Raw genomic sequence first — 19,162 nt, forward strand, 5'->3', positions numbered from 1 at the left:
TCCCACAGGCAGGATAGCACAAACCATGGCCTTTGTTGAACCAGTTATGGATCACTGGTAACTGCAAGTGGTTTACACCTACCCATTGAGCCTTGCGGAGCACTCATTCAGGGTTTGGAGTCGGTATCTGGATTAAAAATCCCATGCCTCGACTGGGATCCGAACCCAGTACCTACGAGCCTGTAGACCGATGGCCTGCCACGATGCCACTGAGGCCGGTGTGACTGTAAGAGAGCCAGACGGACATTTGGACATAAATACGTATTTATGTCCAAATGTCCGTCTAGCTCTCTCACAGAGTACTTGGGCTAGGGGTGAGTGTGCGTGTGGAGTAACAAAACAAAATAATATTTATCTCGCTACATGTAGGTGTATCCGACAGTTGAACACTATTAGATTCTGTTCTGTAATGCAGATTATAACTTATACTATGTAACAACTAGCGTCGGTGATACAAAGAAGATCAATGCAGCCATTAAAACACCCAAAATACAACATACAGGCCTATGAACCATATCACATACCACGGCCTTTGATATGCAAGAGTGGTACACATGCCAAGCAAGCATACGACTCGTAGATGAAATACTTTTTTCACCTTGAGAAAACGTGAATGTAATATTGTGTGTGCGTGTGTGTCTGTGTATGTGTGCGTGTGTGTGTATGTGTGTGCGTGTGTGTGTGTGTGCTACTCTCTGTCGCTTTGGTGATTGTCCACAGCCCAGTGGTAAAGCGTTCACTTGATGCGCTGTCGGTCTGGGATTGATCCCCGTCGGTGGGTCCATTGTGCTATTTCTCGCTTTACCTAGTGCACCACGACTGGTATATCAAAGGCCGTGGTATGTGCTATCCTATCTGTGAGATGTTGCCTATAAAAGATCACTTGCTACTAATGATAAAATGTAGCGGGTTTCCTCTCTAACACTATGATACAATTACCAAATATTTGACATCCAATGATTAATGAATCAATGTGCAAAAAAAAAAAAAAAAAAATTGTTTGTGATTGTCGGGCACTTGTTGTTTTGAGACAGCCCCTGAAAGACGGAATGGCCGAGCGGGCGATCATGTGACGCAACGTCACGATATAGGTAGGCGAACTTAGAATTCTGCTGTCCGGAGTTTGCCAAAGCTTAGCTGAATGTGGGTGCTGTCGGGTTTCTTTCTGTAGTGTGTGTATTAGTGATTTTTTTTAATCAATTAACTCGAAAATTATCGATGTAAAGGTATTTGATGTCAAAAATAGGATTGTTGTGGCATTAAGGCGGAAATCTTTGACAACTTTTTGGTTGTCGGCAGTTGCCAAAAAAATACATAGCTTGGTCTCTGTAATGAGAGCGTATTTATGTCCAAATGTCCGTCTAGCTCTTCTTACAGTCAGAGTACTCGGGCTAGTTGCCGGGGTCTGGATTGAAAATTAACGTTGCGGAAAGACACTGGCTTAAGATGTGATAATAATCCAGCTCAGATTTCAAGATATCACTTGCCGGATTCGTTTCGAGTAGTGCTGTGTCATAGCCAGCTTTGTTTTGTAGATCCACATAGTTCCGACCACGGGACACACACGCCTTCCCACCTCCGCCATATTGAATTCTTCTAGGGGAACAAAAATAACAGTTAAAACTTGATACACAACTATCCACAGGCACCAAACGCCTAGTTTGAGGATTAAAAAAAAAATGCACTGAACATGGAATAAGTGATTTTAACAATTCACTAGCCATAGTAAAACACCTACCAGCCCTTCTCCTGTGCGTACTGTACACTGGTGCTAATAATACTACAAGTAGAACTGAAAACCAGAATCTAACATGACCAAAACACTTTTATAATCACTCTAATAATTAGCACGCAATTTGTGAAATATTTGTGCACATACCATGTTAAAACTATCCCAGTAAATTAATTCCATTTAATGTACAATTGCAATGCATCTACATTTCACCTGAGGTTGAAATTTGTTTAAAAATTAAAGGTCCACAATCATGGCACATTATTAATACACAGTATATATATATATATATATATATATATATATATATATATATATATATATATATATATATATATATATATATATATTACATACATAAAGATTACATTATTAACCATAAAAAACTAAAATACCACCCCAATTATTAATAAAGCGACTTTTTGTAAAACGCTCGGGGAAAAAACACTGATTCAGTCGATTTTTGACCCGCATCCGACCTGTGACGTAACATCAGGTGAATTCCACTCATTCATTAGTAGGTTAGCATGGCGACAGCATGTAATGATTCTTCGGAAAATAGCTCATTCTTATCGGACGTTAGTTTGGACATTTCGGACTTGTCGCATTTGTCTATTTATTCTAATGCTACCTCGATTGGTGAGGAAGAAGGAGAAAATCCGTTAGGGGTACTTCCTTATCAGTTTGAACCGTAGTACACCGACGATGATCCGTCAAGCCAAATGCGGTCAGCCTATTTGCAGCATGGAGCCCGGACGTCGCCCGGTGAAAAAAAAACAAAGCCCGAATGTTATTTTGTTTTGTACACCTCGGCATTAACATTCGGGCTTTGTTTTTTGTCTCCGGGCTGCAAATAGACTGAAATGGGGGGGGGGGGGGGGGGGGGGGGGGGGGGGAATACAGGCTTGGAACAGACAAGTTCTTTAACAAAAGTTTTGGTGCCATTCCCATCGACCATCTTAGATAATTGTCGTAATCCCCAGGTGTGAAGTGGTCACTGCAAATCGAATTCCATCTTGACGGTCCTTTCCAATACGTACGTGTTCGGTTTAAGAACTGCTTCCGTGCAAACAATGTCGGTTTGTCTTTTTGAAAAATATGCAAACTTTTTTTGCCTTTAACTGCAGCTTTTGTACATCCATACACACCATGTTTTACATTTGAAAGATATCTTCAAAATAATATTCCAAACATACAATTCAATTCAATAAAATAAAATTTTCGCGTTTTAAAAATGCACGTGTTCCACTTCCATGTAAAATGTCTGAAAGGCTGCGAATCGCCTTTCATGTTATGCCTGTTGTCGCGTCACGGGGTCACGCGACTGAACTCTCGGAGTTCAGAGGCTTTTTGGCAAGCGATGGGGAAAACGTACCTTTTTATTGCGAATATATTAAAAACGGGTAAATTTTTTAAAATTAATTTTATTGATACTTCATATATATTGTAAAAGGTATACGTAGATGCCAAACAATAGTGAATTACGTTTTTGATAAATGTAGTCCTTTAAAACAAAATTAAAACCCATGTCTAGATAATAGTATTTGAAGAACCCGGAAGTAAAACATAAAACGCGGGAAATTGAAATACATTCACAGCAAGTTACAAAGTCAACATTTTATAAATGTTTTGTTGGGTTACTATGTCTGGTATGCGGTAAAAAAGGTAAGTAAAATTATAAAATGTCTGCGATTTGATTGTGACATTACATTGGATGCGAAAATAATAAATATGGGCCGAAACTTGAATCTTAATCTCGGTGATGAACGAACCATGAATGCTTGTCAACTCGACCCAAAATCGACTCGCACCCTACCAAATCGTCTCAATAATTAGTCTGACTCACCCCAATGTGTGTAATCAGCTAGTCTCCTAAAAGTTACCAACTGACCTAGGCCAAGTACTCTAGGAACACAACTCTGCTATCTCAGTATCTGGGCTATGTTCAGGACAGTGAGTTAGTGATTATTATTTAGTCTTAGTGGTTAGTGAGAGAAGTTGGTGTACATAGTGGTCTTACACCTACTCACTGAGTCGTTAAAACTTGCTCTGGGTGGGAGACGGTACCGGGCAGCGAACTAGCCTTATTTCTGATGACTTAACCACGAGACTGGTCAATGTAGTTTCATTGACATGTTTAAAAATTATTAATTCAAACATGAGCCTTACCATTGACATCCCAAACTGCATTCACCTAATGACAAAAACGTGTATACAATATTTACGGAAATACTATTTTACATTTTTCAGCTACGATATGTGAATCAAAATAAATTGCAGTCAGTTAATGTGAAATATCAACAATGTGGACGTAAAACAAATCCATTCTAGTAAATAAAAGTGAAGCACCCTCCAGTAAATAGTAAAGAGTGCAACTTTTCTAACTGCATTCAGGTGCGTGCGTTTTCAAAAATATTGTACTGCGCATTATATTGTTTTCCATTTTTAATGCCACTACATGAAAAATATATGTTTCTTAAATATGCACAGTTGACGAATATATGTTGTTTAATGTTTTTTTAAAAGGAACTATTCAGTTTGTCAAGCGTTCTGGTCCGGTCAGTGTTTTACCAACACCCAACGCTAACACTTGATATCAATATTGATAGGCATTACATTCATGAATACCAGTGAATAGTTTGTAAAATATAATTCTTTTAATGAATTGATTCTTAATGAACACAATTTATACACTCAAAATTATTTACACTTTTTATGAATGGAATATGAATACTATTCACTACAGTAGAGGCACAAAAATGTAGCATACATTTTGCAGATCGAATATAATAATTGAAAACAAATTCTAACAACAGGGGACTTAAAAATCATAAAAATTAAATGATTTGGCCTTGTTGATCTGGCACGTGTAAGATCATGTGATACGCTCCGAATGTTAAATCATCTTCCTCCATTTTAAGTCAATTTCTATGAGTCATGTGGACCCAATATCGGTAATTTTAAGGAATAAACAAAAACAACTTAGTAAAATTAATGGTTTTAGGGATTTGTAAAGTTTTGTATTTAAATACTTGTCAAAAATTTATTGGTAATGAAAATGTTCCTGAACTGTGAAGAAAAACCTCACAAATGAACGACTAGCAGATGACAACAAATCGAATGTGGAATGCGTGAACCATTCATGAGAAAATAAACGGAGTTGCAAGCATAATGCAGTTAGGGACATTGACGATATGTGTTGGAAAGATGCATACTCGGACCATGCGCCAACGCATACTGACATTTTAAGAAATGAAAAACGCGTATTATGTATGATTGTTCCTGCTAACTGGAGGCAGCCATTCTCGTTTTTTTTCGTTTCATCTGGAATTCTAGCTTGGGGCGAAGTGTCGTCAGCTCCGACCAAATCTTGTATGCACAGTGTAAACAAAGGCAGTCTTTTACGACAAGGCGCTTTGCTTTTATCAACCTGACTTGTAACAACATAAATGACTTGATAATATAATAAAATATTTAACTAAAATTACTTTAATTTGCATTAATAGAACAAAATAGGGTTATAGTATTTCTTTCTCTCTCTCTCGCTCTCAAAAAAACCACCCTATTAGGTCTAGGTAGGGTATGTTGAAGCAAAAATGACCACTCCCAATACCCAAGTGATAATTTTCTTTTCTTTATGATTATGTAATTAATCAAGGGTTTTACATTACTTAATAAAGCAGGATGGCTGATAATGTCCATTATGATTTGAGGAGTGCATGGCCGCGTGGTTATCCCATAATACCCTTTAATCTTAATAAAACAGGCACATGTTTTTTGCATGTCTTTACACATTGATTTGTGATTGTCCAAATATACATCTGCCAATCAGGAACCACAGGTACAGGCCACAGAAAGAAGAGACCAATTAACTAAGAAAACACTCCGATTATCATTTCAGTATGTGGGTTAATGTACGGACAAAACATAATACAGTTATTTCGACACTTTAACCAATATGGTTTATTTTGTATTGAAAAATAATATATATACTTATTGATGGCTTACTGCATGGGATGGATATTATTACAGAATATTGTGATGCATCCGCAAAAATTGGGTACGTTTTGTTTCTTCAGTTTATTCCTGACGTGACACGTTAAGTATTACGTAAGCACCAGCTCGCCAGAGGATGTATTCACTGGGATGATACAAAATGGCTGTGCCCCTTATATATAATAGCCATCACATTTAACCGTTTTATTAATTAACTATAAGATTATATACTTGTTGATATTAAGCAATAATGTGCATTATATATTGTTGAATATGCATACCAGTCCAAAAGCCTTCCGTGAGCATCGCTTTAATCCTGAAAAAATAGCTGGAGCATATTTCTGAAAATTAGCAACAAGATTTCTGAAACAACCCTTTATAGGTTTTGATGAGTTCTGTACATGCCTATGTATGTCAGTTTCTCAGTGTCGCGTTAAATATTGTATCTGACCATTTGTTTTAAATTTAATATTTTATCACTTTTATTTTTCAGCATCATGCAGAAAACAAAGAGGAAGAACTCTGGTGCTTCAGGTTTGTCCGTCCGTCTGTTTGTCGTGATGTGAACACCAGACTAAGTGAGATAGGAACTCAATCCACACCTACATGTAGCACTAGCATAATCACTTAAATCAGCTTAATTCAGTATTTTAGTTGGAAAGACTTGCGAACGTTCTGGCATGCATGCTATCACTAACCCTAAACCTGAGCCTGAATGAACTGAATGCTGGAACGTTCAGAAGTCTTGCCTTTTAGTTCAGTATAGATCTCAGGACTCCATTGTTTAGACCTAGCAGGTGAAATAGGAATTAATTTGCTACCCCACCCCTTCCGAAAAAAAAGTCAGATAATTTTTCAAGATATCTAGATCCATGTACGATTACATCATATCTCATCTGCTATTTAGTTTGTAATTCTGTTATACTGCAGCGCTCGACCTTAGCAGTAGCTCGGGGTGTTTTGGCTACCAATTTCTCATTCGGGCTACCAGATGTCAAAACCTGGTAGTCCTCAGGGCTACTACTAGTACTAGACTTTTTCTGCACCTCCAGTTACTCTGCAATCAACAAGATGCTTAAACACCAAAAAAAAACCCAACCCATCCTAAAACAACGTTTAAATAGAAATAAATGATTTTGGGGGTTTTTCTCTTCTTTTTTTAAAATTTATCAAAATTATGGGCTTACAATTTTACTGAGGGCTACCAGATTTCATAACCTGGAAGCCCGGTGGGCTATCACTGAAAAAAGTTAAGGTCAATAATTGTAAATTTTCCATAATCATTAAATGCTCTAAAATACATCTCTGAGGTCCTAATGTTTGACACACCATCCCAAACCATCTGTATCATGTGCTGTCCTCTTTCCAGCAGACATATTTTACTTAGGACATACTTCTCTTGGCATGTTATTTAAAACAAAATAACAGTATTTTTATTCTCTATTTTTGGACCAGTGTGACCATAACCAGAGGTGTGTGGATTGAGGAGGTGATATACATGTATACAGTGACAACATTATTGTGATTCTATATCTCAAACTGGTCAGAGTTTACACACAAGCTTGTGGAGGTGTGCCAATCAAACAGAACCTGATGTATATAGTGACACATCTATTGTTATTCTGTATTTTAGACTGACAAGTCTGTTATTATTCTGTATTTCAGACACTGACAAGTCTATTGTTATTCTGTATTTCAGACACTGACAAGTCTATTGTTATTTTGTATTTCAGATAGTAACAAGTCTAATATTCTATATTTCAGACAGTGACAAGTCTATTGTTATTCAGTATTTCAGACAGTGACAAGTCTGTTATTTTATATTTCATACAGTGACAAGTCTATTGTTAATCTATTTTTCAGACAGTGACAAGTCTATTGTTATTCTGTATTTCAGACAGTGACAAGTCTATTGTTATTCTATATTTCAGACAGTGACACGTCTATTGTTATTTTATATTTCAGATAGTGACAAGTCTATTGTTATTCTGTATTTCAGACAGTGACAAGTCTATTGTTATTATATATTTCAGACAGTGACAAGTCTATTGTTATTTTATATTTCAGATAGTGACAAGTCTATTGTTATTCTGTATGTCAGACACTAACAAGTCTATTGTTATTCTGTATTTCAGACACTAACAAGTCTATTGTTATTCTGTATTTTAGACCAGAGTAAACGTAAGTGGAAGTGTGTGGATCAAACAGGAGATGACATATGCAGTGAAAAGTCTATTGTTATTATGTATTTCAGTGAAAAGTCTGTTATTCTATATTTCAGACAGTGACAAGTTTATTGGTATTCTGTATTTCAGACAGTGACAAGTATTGTTATTCTGTATTTCAGACCAGAGTAAACATAAGTGGAGGTGTGTGGATCAAACAGAAGATGACGCATACAGTGACAAGTCTATTGTTAATCTATTTTTCAGACAGTGACAAGTCTATTGTTATTCTGTATTTCAGACAGTGACAAGTGTATTGTTATTCTATATTTCAGACAGTGACAAGTCTATTGTTATTCTATATTTCAGACAGTGACAAGTCTATTGTTATTCTGTATTTCAGACAGTGACAATTCTATTGTTATTCTAAATTTCAGACAATGACAAGTCTATTGTTATTCTATATTTCAGACAGTGACAAGTCTATTGTTATTCTAAATTTCATACAGTGACAAATCTATTGTTATTCTATGTTTCAGACAGTGACAATTCTATTGTTATTCTATATTTCATACAGTGACAAATCTATTGTTATTCTATGTTTCAGACAGTGACAAGTATTGTTATTCTGTATTTCAGACCAGAGTAAACGTAAGCGGAGGTGTGCCGATCAGACAGAAGATGACGTATACAGTGACAAGTCTGTCTTTTGTGAGATGCTCAACAAGGCAGGATTTATTCTCACTAATGGAAAGAAAAACAATGAAATAGGTAATAAATAATATATATGTATGTAATAAAATAATATATACATGTATGTAATAAAATAATATGTAGATGTATGTAATAAAATAATATGTACATGTATGTAATAAAATAATATGTACAGGTATGTAATAAAATAATATGTACATGTACAGGTATTTAATAAAATAATATGTACATGTATGTAATAAAATAATATGTACAGGTATGTAATAAAATAATATGTACATGTACAGGTATGTAATAAAATAATATGTACATATATGTTATAAAATAATATATACATGATGGAAGATAACAATCATGTGATGATGACTGATCCCATTTGGTGGACACATTCTCATTATGTTATTTTGTGTTTCAGCCAGTGCTTTGTGACTGGTATAGACTATCAAAAGACATGGTATGTGCTGTCCTGTTATGTAAAATAACCATTCTTTTTTTCTAATATCAGTGGTTTATTTGGTGGCATCAGATTTTTGCATTACATTCTTTAGACCAAATGTGACATGATTATTACATGTTTGTGGTTAAGCAGAATGGCCATGCTGTTAAATGTTTGTTTTCTGGTATATTTCACAATGAGCTGGTGAGTCATTAAACATTGTTTTCTTCGTTTATTTCAGGAGTTGACCAGGCTGTGTTACAAAGGAGTTTGAACCTGGCTTTGAAAAGACGCAACAGTTATCCCGATGTACGTTTTTCTCTTGTGTTATATATTGTGCTCAGCTTTTCCCCATCTCTGACAGACTCAGATGCTGTACTGCATACTGCAGACTTTAACAATGGATTGAAACCCAACAGCCGATATATATATTGTGCTGGGGTGTCATTAAACTTTCATTTATTTATTTAACAATGATGTTATTTCTTGTTAAAGAAAGTTTAATGCTATAATTGTAACAAGTTTTTGAATAGTACAAATCACTAAAATTACATATTAAATAAATGTTCATGTTTAGATAATAAGTCTGTGTAAATATGTGTGTGTATATGCCAATATATTTGTACTATAAAAGATATATGGAAATAAAATGAAGTTTCAGCTACTACAAATATTAGGATTATCACAAATATATGGATATACAGTCACTGATATTGTAAAGAAGAAAATGAATTTAATATGTAATTTAGTAATTAGAAAGACTTAACTGACTTAACAACAACAGTAATTACAGGACAGTTTGTTGATACATAGATAATAAACGAGTTGCCAGTTATCAAATTTATGTCCCGAGTGAAATAATTTCCAGTTGTTAGCTTTTGCTAATTTGAGGCCTGGTTAAAACTATAATATTTTGTTTTAGGTTTTGGAAGATTTTTTGCAAGGATTTCAAGACTATATTGAAAATGTTTCACGGTAAAAAAAAAAGAAGAAAATATTTTTTTTACTTCTTATAAATATATAATTATTCTTTAAAAGTTTCTGATAGGTTCCTATGATCACAAGACATGGAACCGAAAAAAGTGTTTTCCGTGAAATTTGAAATCCTATGACCTGTTATAGTGTAGTAAAATTTTAAGATCTTTGTGAATGTCTTTTTCATTTAAATATTTAGTAAATTCAGTAATAGTAGTTACATGTACCTTGACAATGGGGGAAATGGCAATAACCACATAGATTGCTTGATCATTGATATACCGTGTAAGCTTACCTACATAGATTGCTTGATCATTGATATACCGTGTAAGCTTACCTACATAGATTGCTTGATCATTGATATACCGTGTAAGCTTACCTACATAGATTGCTTGATCATTGATATACCGTGTAAGCTTACCTACATAGATTGCTTGATCATTGATATACCGTGTAGCTTACATACATAGATTGCTTGATCATTGATTGCTTGATCGTTGATATACCGTGTAGCTTACATACATAGATTGCTTGATCATTGATATACCGTGTAAGCTTACATACATAGATTGCTTGATCATTGATATACCGTGTAGCTTACATACATAGATTGCTTGATCATTGATATACCGTGTAGCTTACATACATAGATTGCTTGATCATTGATATACCGTGTAGCTTACATACATAGATTGCTTGATCATTGATATACCGTGTAAGCTTACATACATAGATTGCTTGATCATTGATATACCGTGTAAGCTTACATACATAGATTGCTTGATCGTTGATATACTGTGTAGCTTACATACGTAGATTGCTTGATCGTTGATATACCGTGTAGCTTACATACATAGATTGCTTGATCGTTGATATACCGTGTAGCTTACATACATAGATTGCTTGATCGTTGATATACCGTGTAAGCTTACATACATAGATTGCTTGATCATTGATATACCGTGTAGCTTACATACATAGATTGCTTGATCATTGATATACCGTGTAGCGTACATACATAGATTGCTTGATCATTGATATACCGTGTAGCTTACATACATAGATTGCTTGATCATTGATATACCGTGTAGCTTACATACATAGATTGCTTGATCATTGATATACCGTGTAGCTTACATACATAGATTGCTTGATCATTGATATACCGTGTAGCGTACATACATAGATTGCTTGATCATTGATATACCGTGTAGCTTACATACATAGATTGCTTGATCATTGATATACCGTGTAGCTTACATACATAGATTGCTTGATCGTTGATATACCGTGCAAGCTTACATACATAGATTGCTTGATCGTTGATATACCGTGTAGCTTACATACATAGATTGCTTGATCGTTGATATACCGTGTAGCTTACATACATAGATTGCTTGATCGTTGATATACCGTGTACCGTGTAAGCTTACATACATAGATTGCTTGATCGTTGATATACCGTGTAGCTTACCTACATAGATTGCTTGATCATTGATATACCGTGTAGCTTACCTACATAGATTGCTTGATCATTGATATACCGTGTAGCTTACATACGTAGATTGCTTGATCATTGATATACCGTGCCAGTTTACATACATAGATTGCTTGATCATTGATATACCGTGTAGCTTACATACATAGATTGCTTGATCGTTGATATACTGTGTAAGCTTACATACGTAGATTGCTTGATTATTGATATACCGTGCCAGTTTACATACGTAGATTGCTTGATCATTGATATACCGTGCCAGTTTACATACGTAGATTGCTTGATCATTGATATACCGTGCCAGTTTACATACGTAGATTGCTTGATCATTGATATACCGTGCCAGTTTACATACGTAGATTTGCTTGATCATTGATATACCGTGCCAGTTTACATACATAGATTGCTTGATCATTGATATACCGTGCCAGTTTACATACGTAGATTGCTTAATCATTGATATACCGTGCCAGTTTACATACGTAGATTGCTTAATCATTGATATACCGTGCCAGTTTACATACGTAGATTGCTTGATCATTGATATACCGTGCCAGTTTACACACGTAGATTGCTTGATTATTGATTTACCGTGCAAGCTTACACACGTAGATTGCTTGATTATTGATTTACCGTGCAAGCTTACATACATAGATTGCTTGATTATTGATTTACCGTGCAAGCTTACATACATAGATTGCTTGATCATTGATATACCGTGCAAGTTTACATACATAGGCTGATCATCACCAAATGGATTAAAGCCCCTTTTATGTCTTATATAAATAAACAAGTGGTACATACATAAAGATATAATTATTTGAAACATAACTAGGTCGACATCTTATAGACTGCTTGAGTTTTGCAAAAACCACTTCAATTGTTGAGAACAGCTGATCTTTTCTCTCTGTATCTTGTTATTTTGTCCGTCACCTCATTGCATCACATAATAGAAGCTTTCTTTTTCAGATTCTACAAAAGTTTGATGCCAACTCTTACATCGGTGGAATGTGAAAGGTATTGGCAGTGTTTGACAAATGTTTGTGAACGTCACTAGCCCCAACAAGCTTTAGCTAATGCGCTATGTATTAATAGTAATACAGGTGACTATTTCCACTAGCCCTCACAAGCTTTAGCTAGTGCCCTATGTATTAATAGTAATACAGGTGACTATTTCCACTAGCCCAGACCAAACATTTACGAGGGTTAGTGGATTTGTCGATCCCTGTATTAGGAATGACTTTAGAATCTATCCACTACTTAGTATTCTGTAAAGAGAGGGAGTTTTGGTGGGGATTCTTTAAATAAAAAAGGGCACATTAGCCCTTGAAACTGATTATCTTGTGACAGCAATTTAGAACATCTGATAATGATGAATGTGCTGAAGCAGATCAGTTTTGCAAAGCTTTTTGTGGGTGACTGTGCTGGTTGCCATTGTGAATTAATTACAAAGAAAGAAAGAAAGAAATGTTTTATTTAACGACGCACTCAACACATTTTATTTACGGTTATATGGCATCAGACATATGGTTAAGGACCACACAGATTTTGAGAGGAAACCCGCTGTCGCCACTACATGGGCTACTCTTCCGATTAGCAGCAAGGGATCTTTTATTTGCGCTTCCCACAAGCAGGATAGCACAAACCATGGCCTTTGTTGAACCAGCTATGGATCACTGGTCGGTGCAAATGGTTTACACCTACCCATTGAGCCTTGCGGAGCACTCACTCAGGGTTTGGAGTCGGTATCTGGATTAAAAATCCCATGCCTCGACTGGGATCCGAACCCAGTACCTACCAGCCTGTAGACCGATGGCCTGCCACGACGCCACCGAGGCCAGTAAATTAATTACAAGGGCTAGGACTTGTTTTTCTCTGTGGTAAAAGAAAGAGAAAGGTGTAGGTTATTTCTTTTAGGTTTTTTTTCTTGGAATGAGGATGGGGTTTCTTTTATTTTTCTACAAGGCTGTATAATGTTTTCTAGTGATACATGTTTGATTTTGTCTTTTAGTTATCAGCAACACTAAAATAATATTATAATAGAAATCCACTTTAATTAATGCCAGAAAAATAGCGACTGTTGTCTTGGCATTCTCCATGAATATCTTTTTTTCTTCTTTCATCCATCAACATCTCTCTACAGTTCATGCTTCATCCACAGTGGCCTATCCATCAATACATAATTCATTTAAACTCATTACTAATCTTCATTTTATGTACAAAATTTAGGGCACTAGGTGGTGGGCAGAGTTAGAATTAGAACCAAGGTAATGATTCACTCAATGATTTGGCCAACTTACTCAAAGAATAAGACTTGCAGCTCATTGCACAAATTTTTGTTTTGTTTTGTTAGTATTCTCTGTTTGCACCTCTTAATCTCGGGTGTGATTTTTCAACTTTTTAACTGAGGTCAGCTTTTTGTTTTTTGCATAACATAATTTTTACTAAATAAACTGGATTTAATCTTAAATGACAAAATGCCACCTTATTTTACAACACTGTTTTAGGATTTTCGGCATTTATTTTAAAATTGGTATAACATCTTTGCATAATGATACTTTTTGTTTTACAATGTACTTATTTTATAATCTCTGCATGTGTCTCATAATAAAAATAGCCTAATATTTTGTAATTTGTTTAATACTGGTACTATCCATATGCACCTCATGACAATGTAATAACTTATACTAATACATGAAGCCTGTTTTCTAACTTTCAGTGCTCGGTCGTCCACTCAGAACAGTCTGGTTAGAATCCTGCTTGGTATGGATATAATACAGGTGTGTTTCACCATCGTTATTTAAGTTGGGCGTTATTTGTTTTAAGTGCATCAGGCCCTAAATAGAAAATATACATGTGTTTTACCATCGTTATTTAAGTTGGACGTTATTTATTTTAAGTGCATCAGGCCCTAAATAGAAAATATACATGTGTTTCACCATCATTATTTAAGTTGGGCGTTATTTGTTTTAAGTGTATTGGGTCCTAAATAGAAAATATACAATTGTTTCACCATCATTATTTAAGTTGGGCGTTATTTGTTTTAAGTGTATTGGGTCCTCAATAGAACTGTGTGAATCCATAAAGAAAACCATTTTTTTTAATAATCATAAACCAAAATGTACTAAAATATTTATCGTAGAGTAATCTGTAGTCGCGCACATCAAAAGATGCTCATGTCACAATAATTCTAAAGCTTGTGTACACACACGAATCAGTAATGTCACATTTGAAGACAACACTTCCTGGTCCGTTATCAGATTAAATAATTTGCACCATTTGTATTTTCATCATTGAAACGTCTGTTTTCTCCAATACTAAATACAAGAATCCTGAGATGGAAATTGCCAAACATGTAAACAAAATGGAGTGCGCAACTATTCGTTACGTTTTATGTAGTATGCTACAAGTGGGATCTGTTTAAAAACTTGCTGTGGCAAAATTATTCGGCAGTAGTTATTAATAACAAATAGTGTGCTATATACAGTTCTGGTCCAACTAGTTAAGTAAATAATATTTATTTTATTGCTTTTCGGTTACGTTTACTTTACTGTTTGTCCTTATGTGCGTGACTATTGATTATTCCAGGATATAATTTTTGTTTAAATTGTTTTATTAACATATATATAGTCTTTTTTACAATACAGAATTAAAACCAAACAGATATTTCTGTATTCAGACTACATGTATTGGATGTGATGTTGGTAAACTGAAAACGTCAGTTGTACGAAACAACTACAGCTTCAGACATGCTGATACATATTCTTTTATTTTGTGTACTATTTATTTTAATCTTCAAAGATTAACAATGTACAAAATCTGTTGTAGTCAAAGATAGTTTATATGTACATGTTTATGATGTTAAATGAGACATGAATGCATACAAAATGACTCGTATATCATAAAATTTAGTATTTGGTTCATCCATTAGGTAACTCATTAATGTCTGTGTTTATTGCTGTACATTTTGCAGCAGGTTTCTCCTCTGTTGTGACATTTATTTCTTCTCTTGTAGCCCAAGCTTGTGACTCTGTTGTTGGAGAAACTGCCAGAGTTTGTAGGAGATGACGAGTAAGTGTTTTAACCGTCTGGTGCAGTATTGTAAGTTTAAAACAACATACATTGTAGGTTTATTTTTCAGTGATATTTTACAAAATGAAGTATGTTTATTTTTTAGTGATCTTTTTCGAAGTGATGTATGTTTATTTTTCAGTGATATTTTTCAAACTGACGTGTGTTTATTTTTCAGTGATATTTTTCAAAATGATGTGTGTTTATTTTTTAGTGATATTTTTTAAAACGATGTGTGATATTTTTCAAAATGATGTATCTTTATTTTTCAAAATGATGTATGTTTATTTTTGAGTTATATTTTTCAAAATGACGTATGTTTATTTTTCAGTGATATTTTCTAAAATGACGTATGTTTATTTTTCAGTTATATTTTTATAAATGATGTATCTTTATTTTTCAGTGATATTTTCTAAAATGACGTATGTTTATTTTTCAGTTATATTTAATAAAATGATGTATCTTTATTTTTTAGTGATATTTTTTAAAATGACGTATGTTTATTTTTCAGTGATATTTTGTTTTAAAATGATATATGTTTATTTTTCAGTGATATTTTACAAAATGATGTATGTTTATTTTTTAGTGATATTTTTTAAAACGATGTGTGATATTTTTCAAAATTATCTATCTTTATTTTTCAGTTATATTTTTCAAAATGATGTATCTTTATTTTTTGGTGTTATTATTTAAAATGACATGTTTATTTTTCAGTGATATTTTTTAAAATGACATGTTTATTTTTCAGTGATATTTTTTAAAATGACGTATGTTTATTTTTCAGTAATATTTTTGAAGAAGGAGAAAAGGTTTTCCTTCCACGTCTTCTACTAAGTCAGTTCCGATGGCTGGATCGTATCATCTGCAGCAAGGTTTACAAAAATCATCTCACTAGAGTTACATTAAAGGGACAGACCCTAGTTTCAGCCCATGAAAATGAAAACTAAGTTTAGTTAATCTACAAAACTGTAACACATTTGGATCAAGTTACAGTTGAGTGAAACATGAGTCTCTGACTTTGAAATGGTAAAATGCCCTCTAAAAATAGACTAAAACTCTACTCCATAACTGTTACTTCTCAGACGCACATGTGTTTTTAAAAATATGAGAAATGCATTTTGTGATATTAAAAATACCAGGATGACCCAAAACACTTCGAATGCACTCAAATGGATAATCTAAACAATAAAATCTAAGTAAAGTATGATTTCAGTTTATGTCCCTTTAAAAAATTAATTATGATAAATAATTGATAAAATTATTCTTTATAATTCTTGCCTTTAGACCGTTTCCTATTTAGTTAGTAAAACAGCTGTTTGTGCTGTAATCTCTGTAATCCACGGCTAGCTGGGTGAACAGAAAATAGCACCAAATTATCTATTAAACTTTCAAAATTGCAGAACACAGTTATTTTGTGACAAAATATCAATTATTACATGAAATTATTTTGCCAAATTAAAATAAAATTTGCCAGTTGTATTTAAAATTCTCATTTGGCGAATTTGGTGAGTGCCAAAGCTAGTCCTGTAATCATCTTGTCGATTCTGATCGTAATTTGTGATGGATAAAACATTTACTGCTTATAACAGAAGCCAAATGGAGTTGAGCATGACTGTAAATTCTGATTATGGTGTTATGTCAGATGTGGTCTGATTCTTGATAAATACAAGAAACCAGTCTGTCAGCTAGATACTGTAATGTATTCGTGACATCCAACACAATAGGTTACAGTTAGTGCTATAATATGGTATCTGCCATGGCTAGGAAAAGTCATTTAAAAACAGTTCCTAAAAATCATTGTATTCCATCATAGTGGGAAACAGTTAAAGTTTGATTTGTTTAATAACATCACTAGAACACATTGATTTATTAATCATCGGCTATTGGATGTCAAACATTTGGTAATCAAGGACACAATTTTTAGAGGAAACCCGCTATATTTTTCCATTAGAATCAAGGAAGCTTTTTCATGCACTTTCTTACAGACAGGACAGCACATACCTCTGCTTTTGCTATACCAGTCATGGTTGGGACAGGAAAAAACCCAATCAGAGAATGGGTCCACAAAGGGGTTACAGCTCTATAGTCCGAAGATTCAATGGTTGGAAGGTTCAACCCTAAACCTAGGTTCAGTAGTCTGAAGGTTCAACCCTAAACCTAGGTTCAGTAGTCCGAAGGTTCAATGGTTGGAAGGTTCAACCCTAAACCTAGGTTCAGTAGTCTGAAGGTTCAACCCTAAACCTAGGTTCAGTAGTCCGAAGGTTCAGTGGTCGGAAGGTTCAACCCTAAACCTAGGTTCAGTAGTCCGAAGGTTCAACCCTAAACCTAGGTTCAGTAGTCCGAAGGTTCAACCCTAAACCTAGGTTCAGTAGTCCGAAGGTTCAGTGGTCGGAAGGTTCAACCCTAAACTTAGGTTCAGTAGTCCGAAGGTTCAACCCTAAACTTAGGTTCAGTAGTCGGAAGGTTCATCCCTAAACCTAGGTTCAGTAGTCCAAAGGTTCAGTGGTCGGAAGGTTCAACCCTAAACCTAGGTTCAGTAGTCCGAAGGTTCAACCTAAACCTAGGTTCTGTAGTCCGAAGGTTCAACCCTAAACCTAGGTTCAGTGGTCGGAAGGTTCAACCCTAAACCTAGGTTCAGTAGTCCAAAGGTTTATAGACCTAACCCCGGACTATTGAACCTTCGGACCATTGAACCTTCGGACTATAGAGTGGTCCCCCCACTAAGGTGGTTCGATCCTACAACACAAGTGCCTCAGGCGAGCACTCTACCAACTGAGCTAGATCCCGCCCATTGACTATACCACTATAATCATAGTCACAGTGGGAAATGCTTAAACATCATGACTTCAGGTGCAAGTGTAAAATAGCACTGATGTTTTTCTGCTCTACATAATGGGAATATTTGACATCCACAACAGTTTACTGTATTATTTGCTTTATTAGTAAGCAGCTAAAAAACTAAAATTATATTTTGTTTTCTCGTGCTTCCATTCTTATATATGTGAACAGATTTTAGTGACAAAAATAATAGTTTCAGAAATAATTGTGTATCATAAATGATGGAGGTGTTTTATTTTCAGGATCTCACTGTGAAACTGCTAGAGATTATTGAAGTGACATCGTTTGACGTTCAGAGAGAAATCATCTCTTGTTTACCAGAGATTGTAGAAGATTCTGAACACAGTGATGTAGCTAAGACCCTGAGGTATTTACAATGCATTCCTTAGTTTTTCTTAATCATGTGATTATAATATACAAAATGTAAAAGGTGATTTGATGTTGTTTGATGTTCAGAGAGATTCTGAATACAGTGATGTAGCTAAGACACAGGTATTTATTTGTTGGTTTCTCTTCATCATGTGTTTATAATATACAAAATGTACGAGGTGACTGACATCATTTGACGTTCAGAGAGAATTATCTGTTGTTTACCAGAGATCCTAGAAGATTCGCAACACAAAGATGTAGCCAAAACAATGTATACTGATGAAAACAAAATAATGGAACACATAATTAGTAAGAATTTTAAAATATTTTTTTACTTGTTTAACGATACCACTAGAGCACATTGATTT

The 19,162-nt window shown here is 34.6% G+C and overlaps 1 protein-coding gene across 1 annotated transcript in view; it reads left to right on the forward strand.

Annotated features, from left to right (window-relative positions):
• The first annotated feature begins 3,286 nt into the window (after positions 1 to 3,286).
• LOC121367627 (Fanconi anemia group D2 protein-like) overlaps positions 3,287 to 19,162 on the forward strand; it is an 82,997-nt gene continuing 67,121 nt past the window's right edge. The window contains 10 exon segments of the mRNA XM_041491914.1: positions 3,287 to 3,397; positions 6,222 to 6,262; positions 8,533 to 8,664; positions 9,285 to 9,352; positions 9,966 to 10,018; positions 12,486 to 12,533; positions 14,236 to 14,296; positions 15,532 to 15,587; positions 16,372 to 16,459; positions 18,668 to 18,792. Coding sequence (XP_041347848.1) covers positions 6,226 to 6,262; positions 8,533 to 8,664; positions 9,285 to 9,352; positions 9,966 to 10,018; positions 12,486 to 12,533; positions 14,236 to 14,296; positions 15,532 to 15,587; positions 16,372 to 16,459; positions 18,668 to 18,792 — 668 coding nt within the window. The 5' untranslated portion in view covers positions 3,287 to 3,397; positions 6,222 to 6,225.

The sequence above is a fragment of the Gigantopelta aegis genome, chromosome 3, assembly GCF_016097555.1.
Source record: "Gigantopelta aegis isolate Gae_Host chromosome 3, Gae_host_genome, whole genome shotgun sequence".
NCBI classification, from domain to species: domain Eukaryota; kingdom Metazoa; phylum Mollusca; class Gastropoda; order Neomphalida; family Peltospiridae; genus Gigantopelta; species Gigantopelta aegis.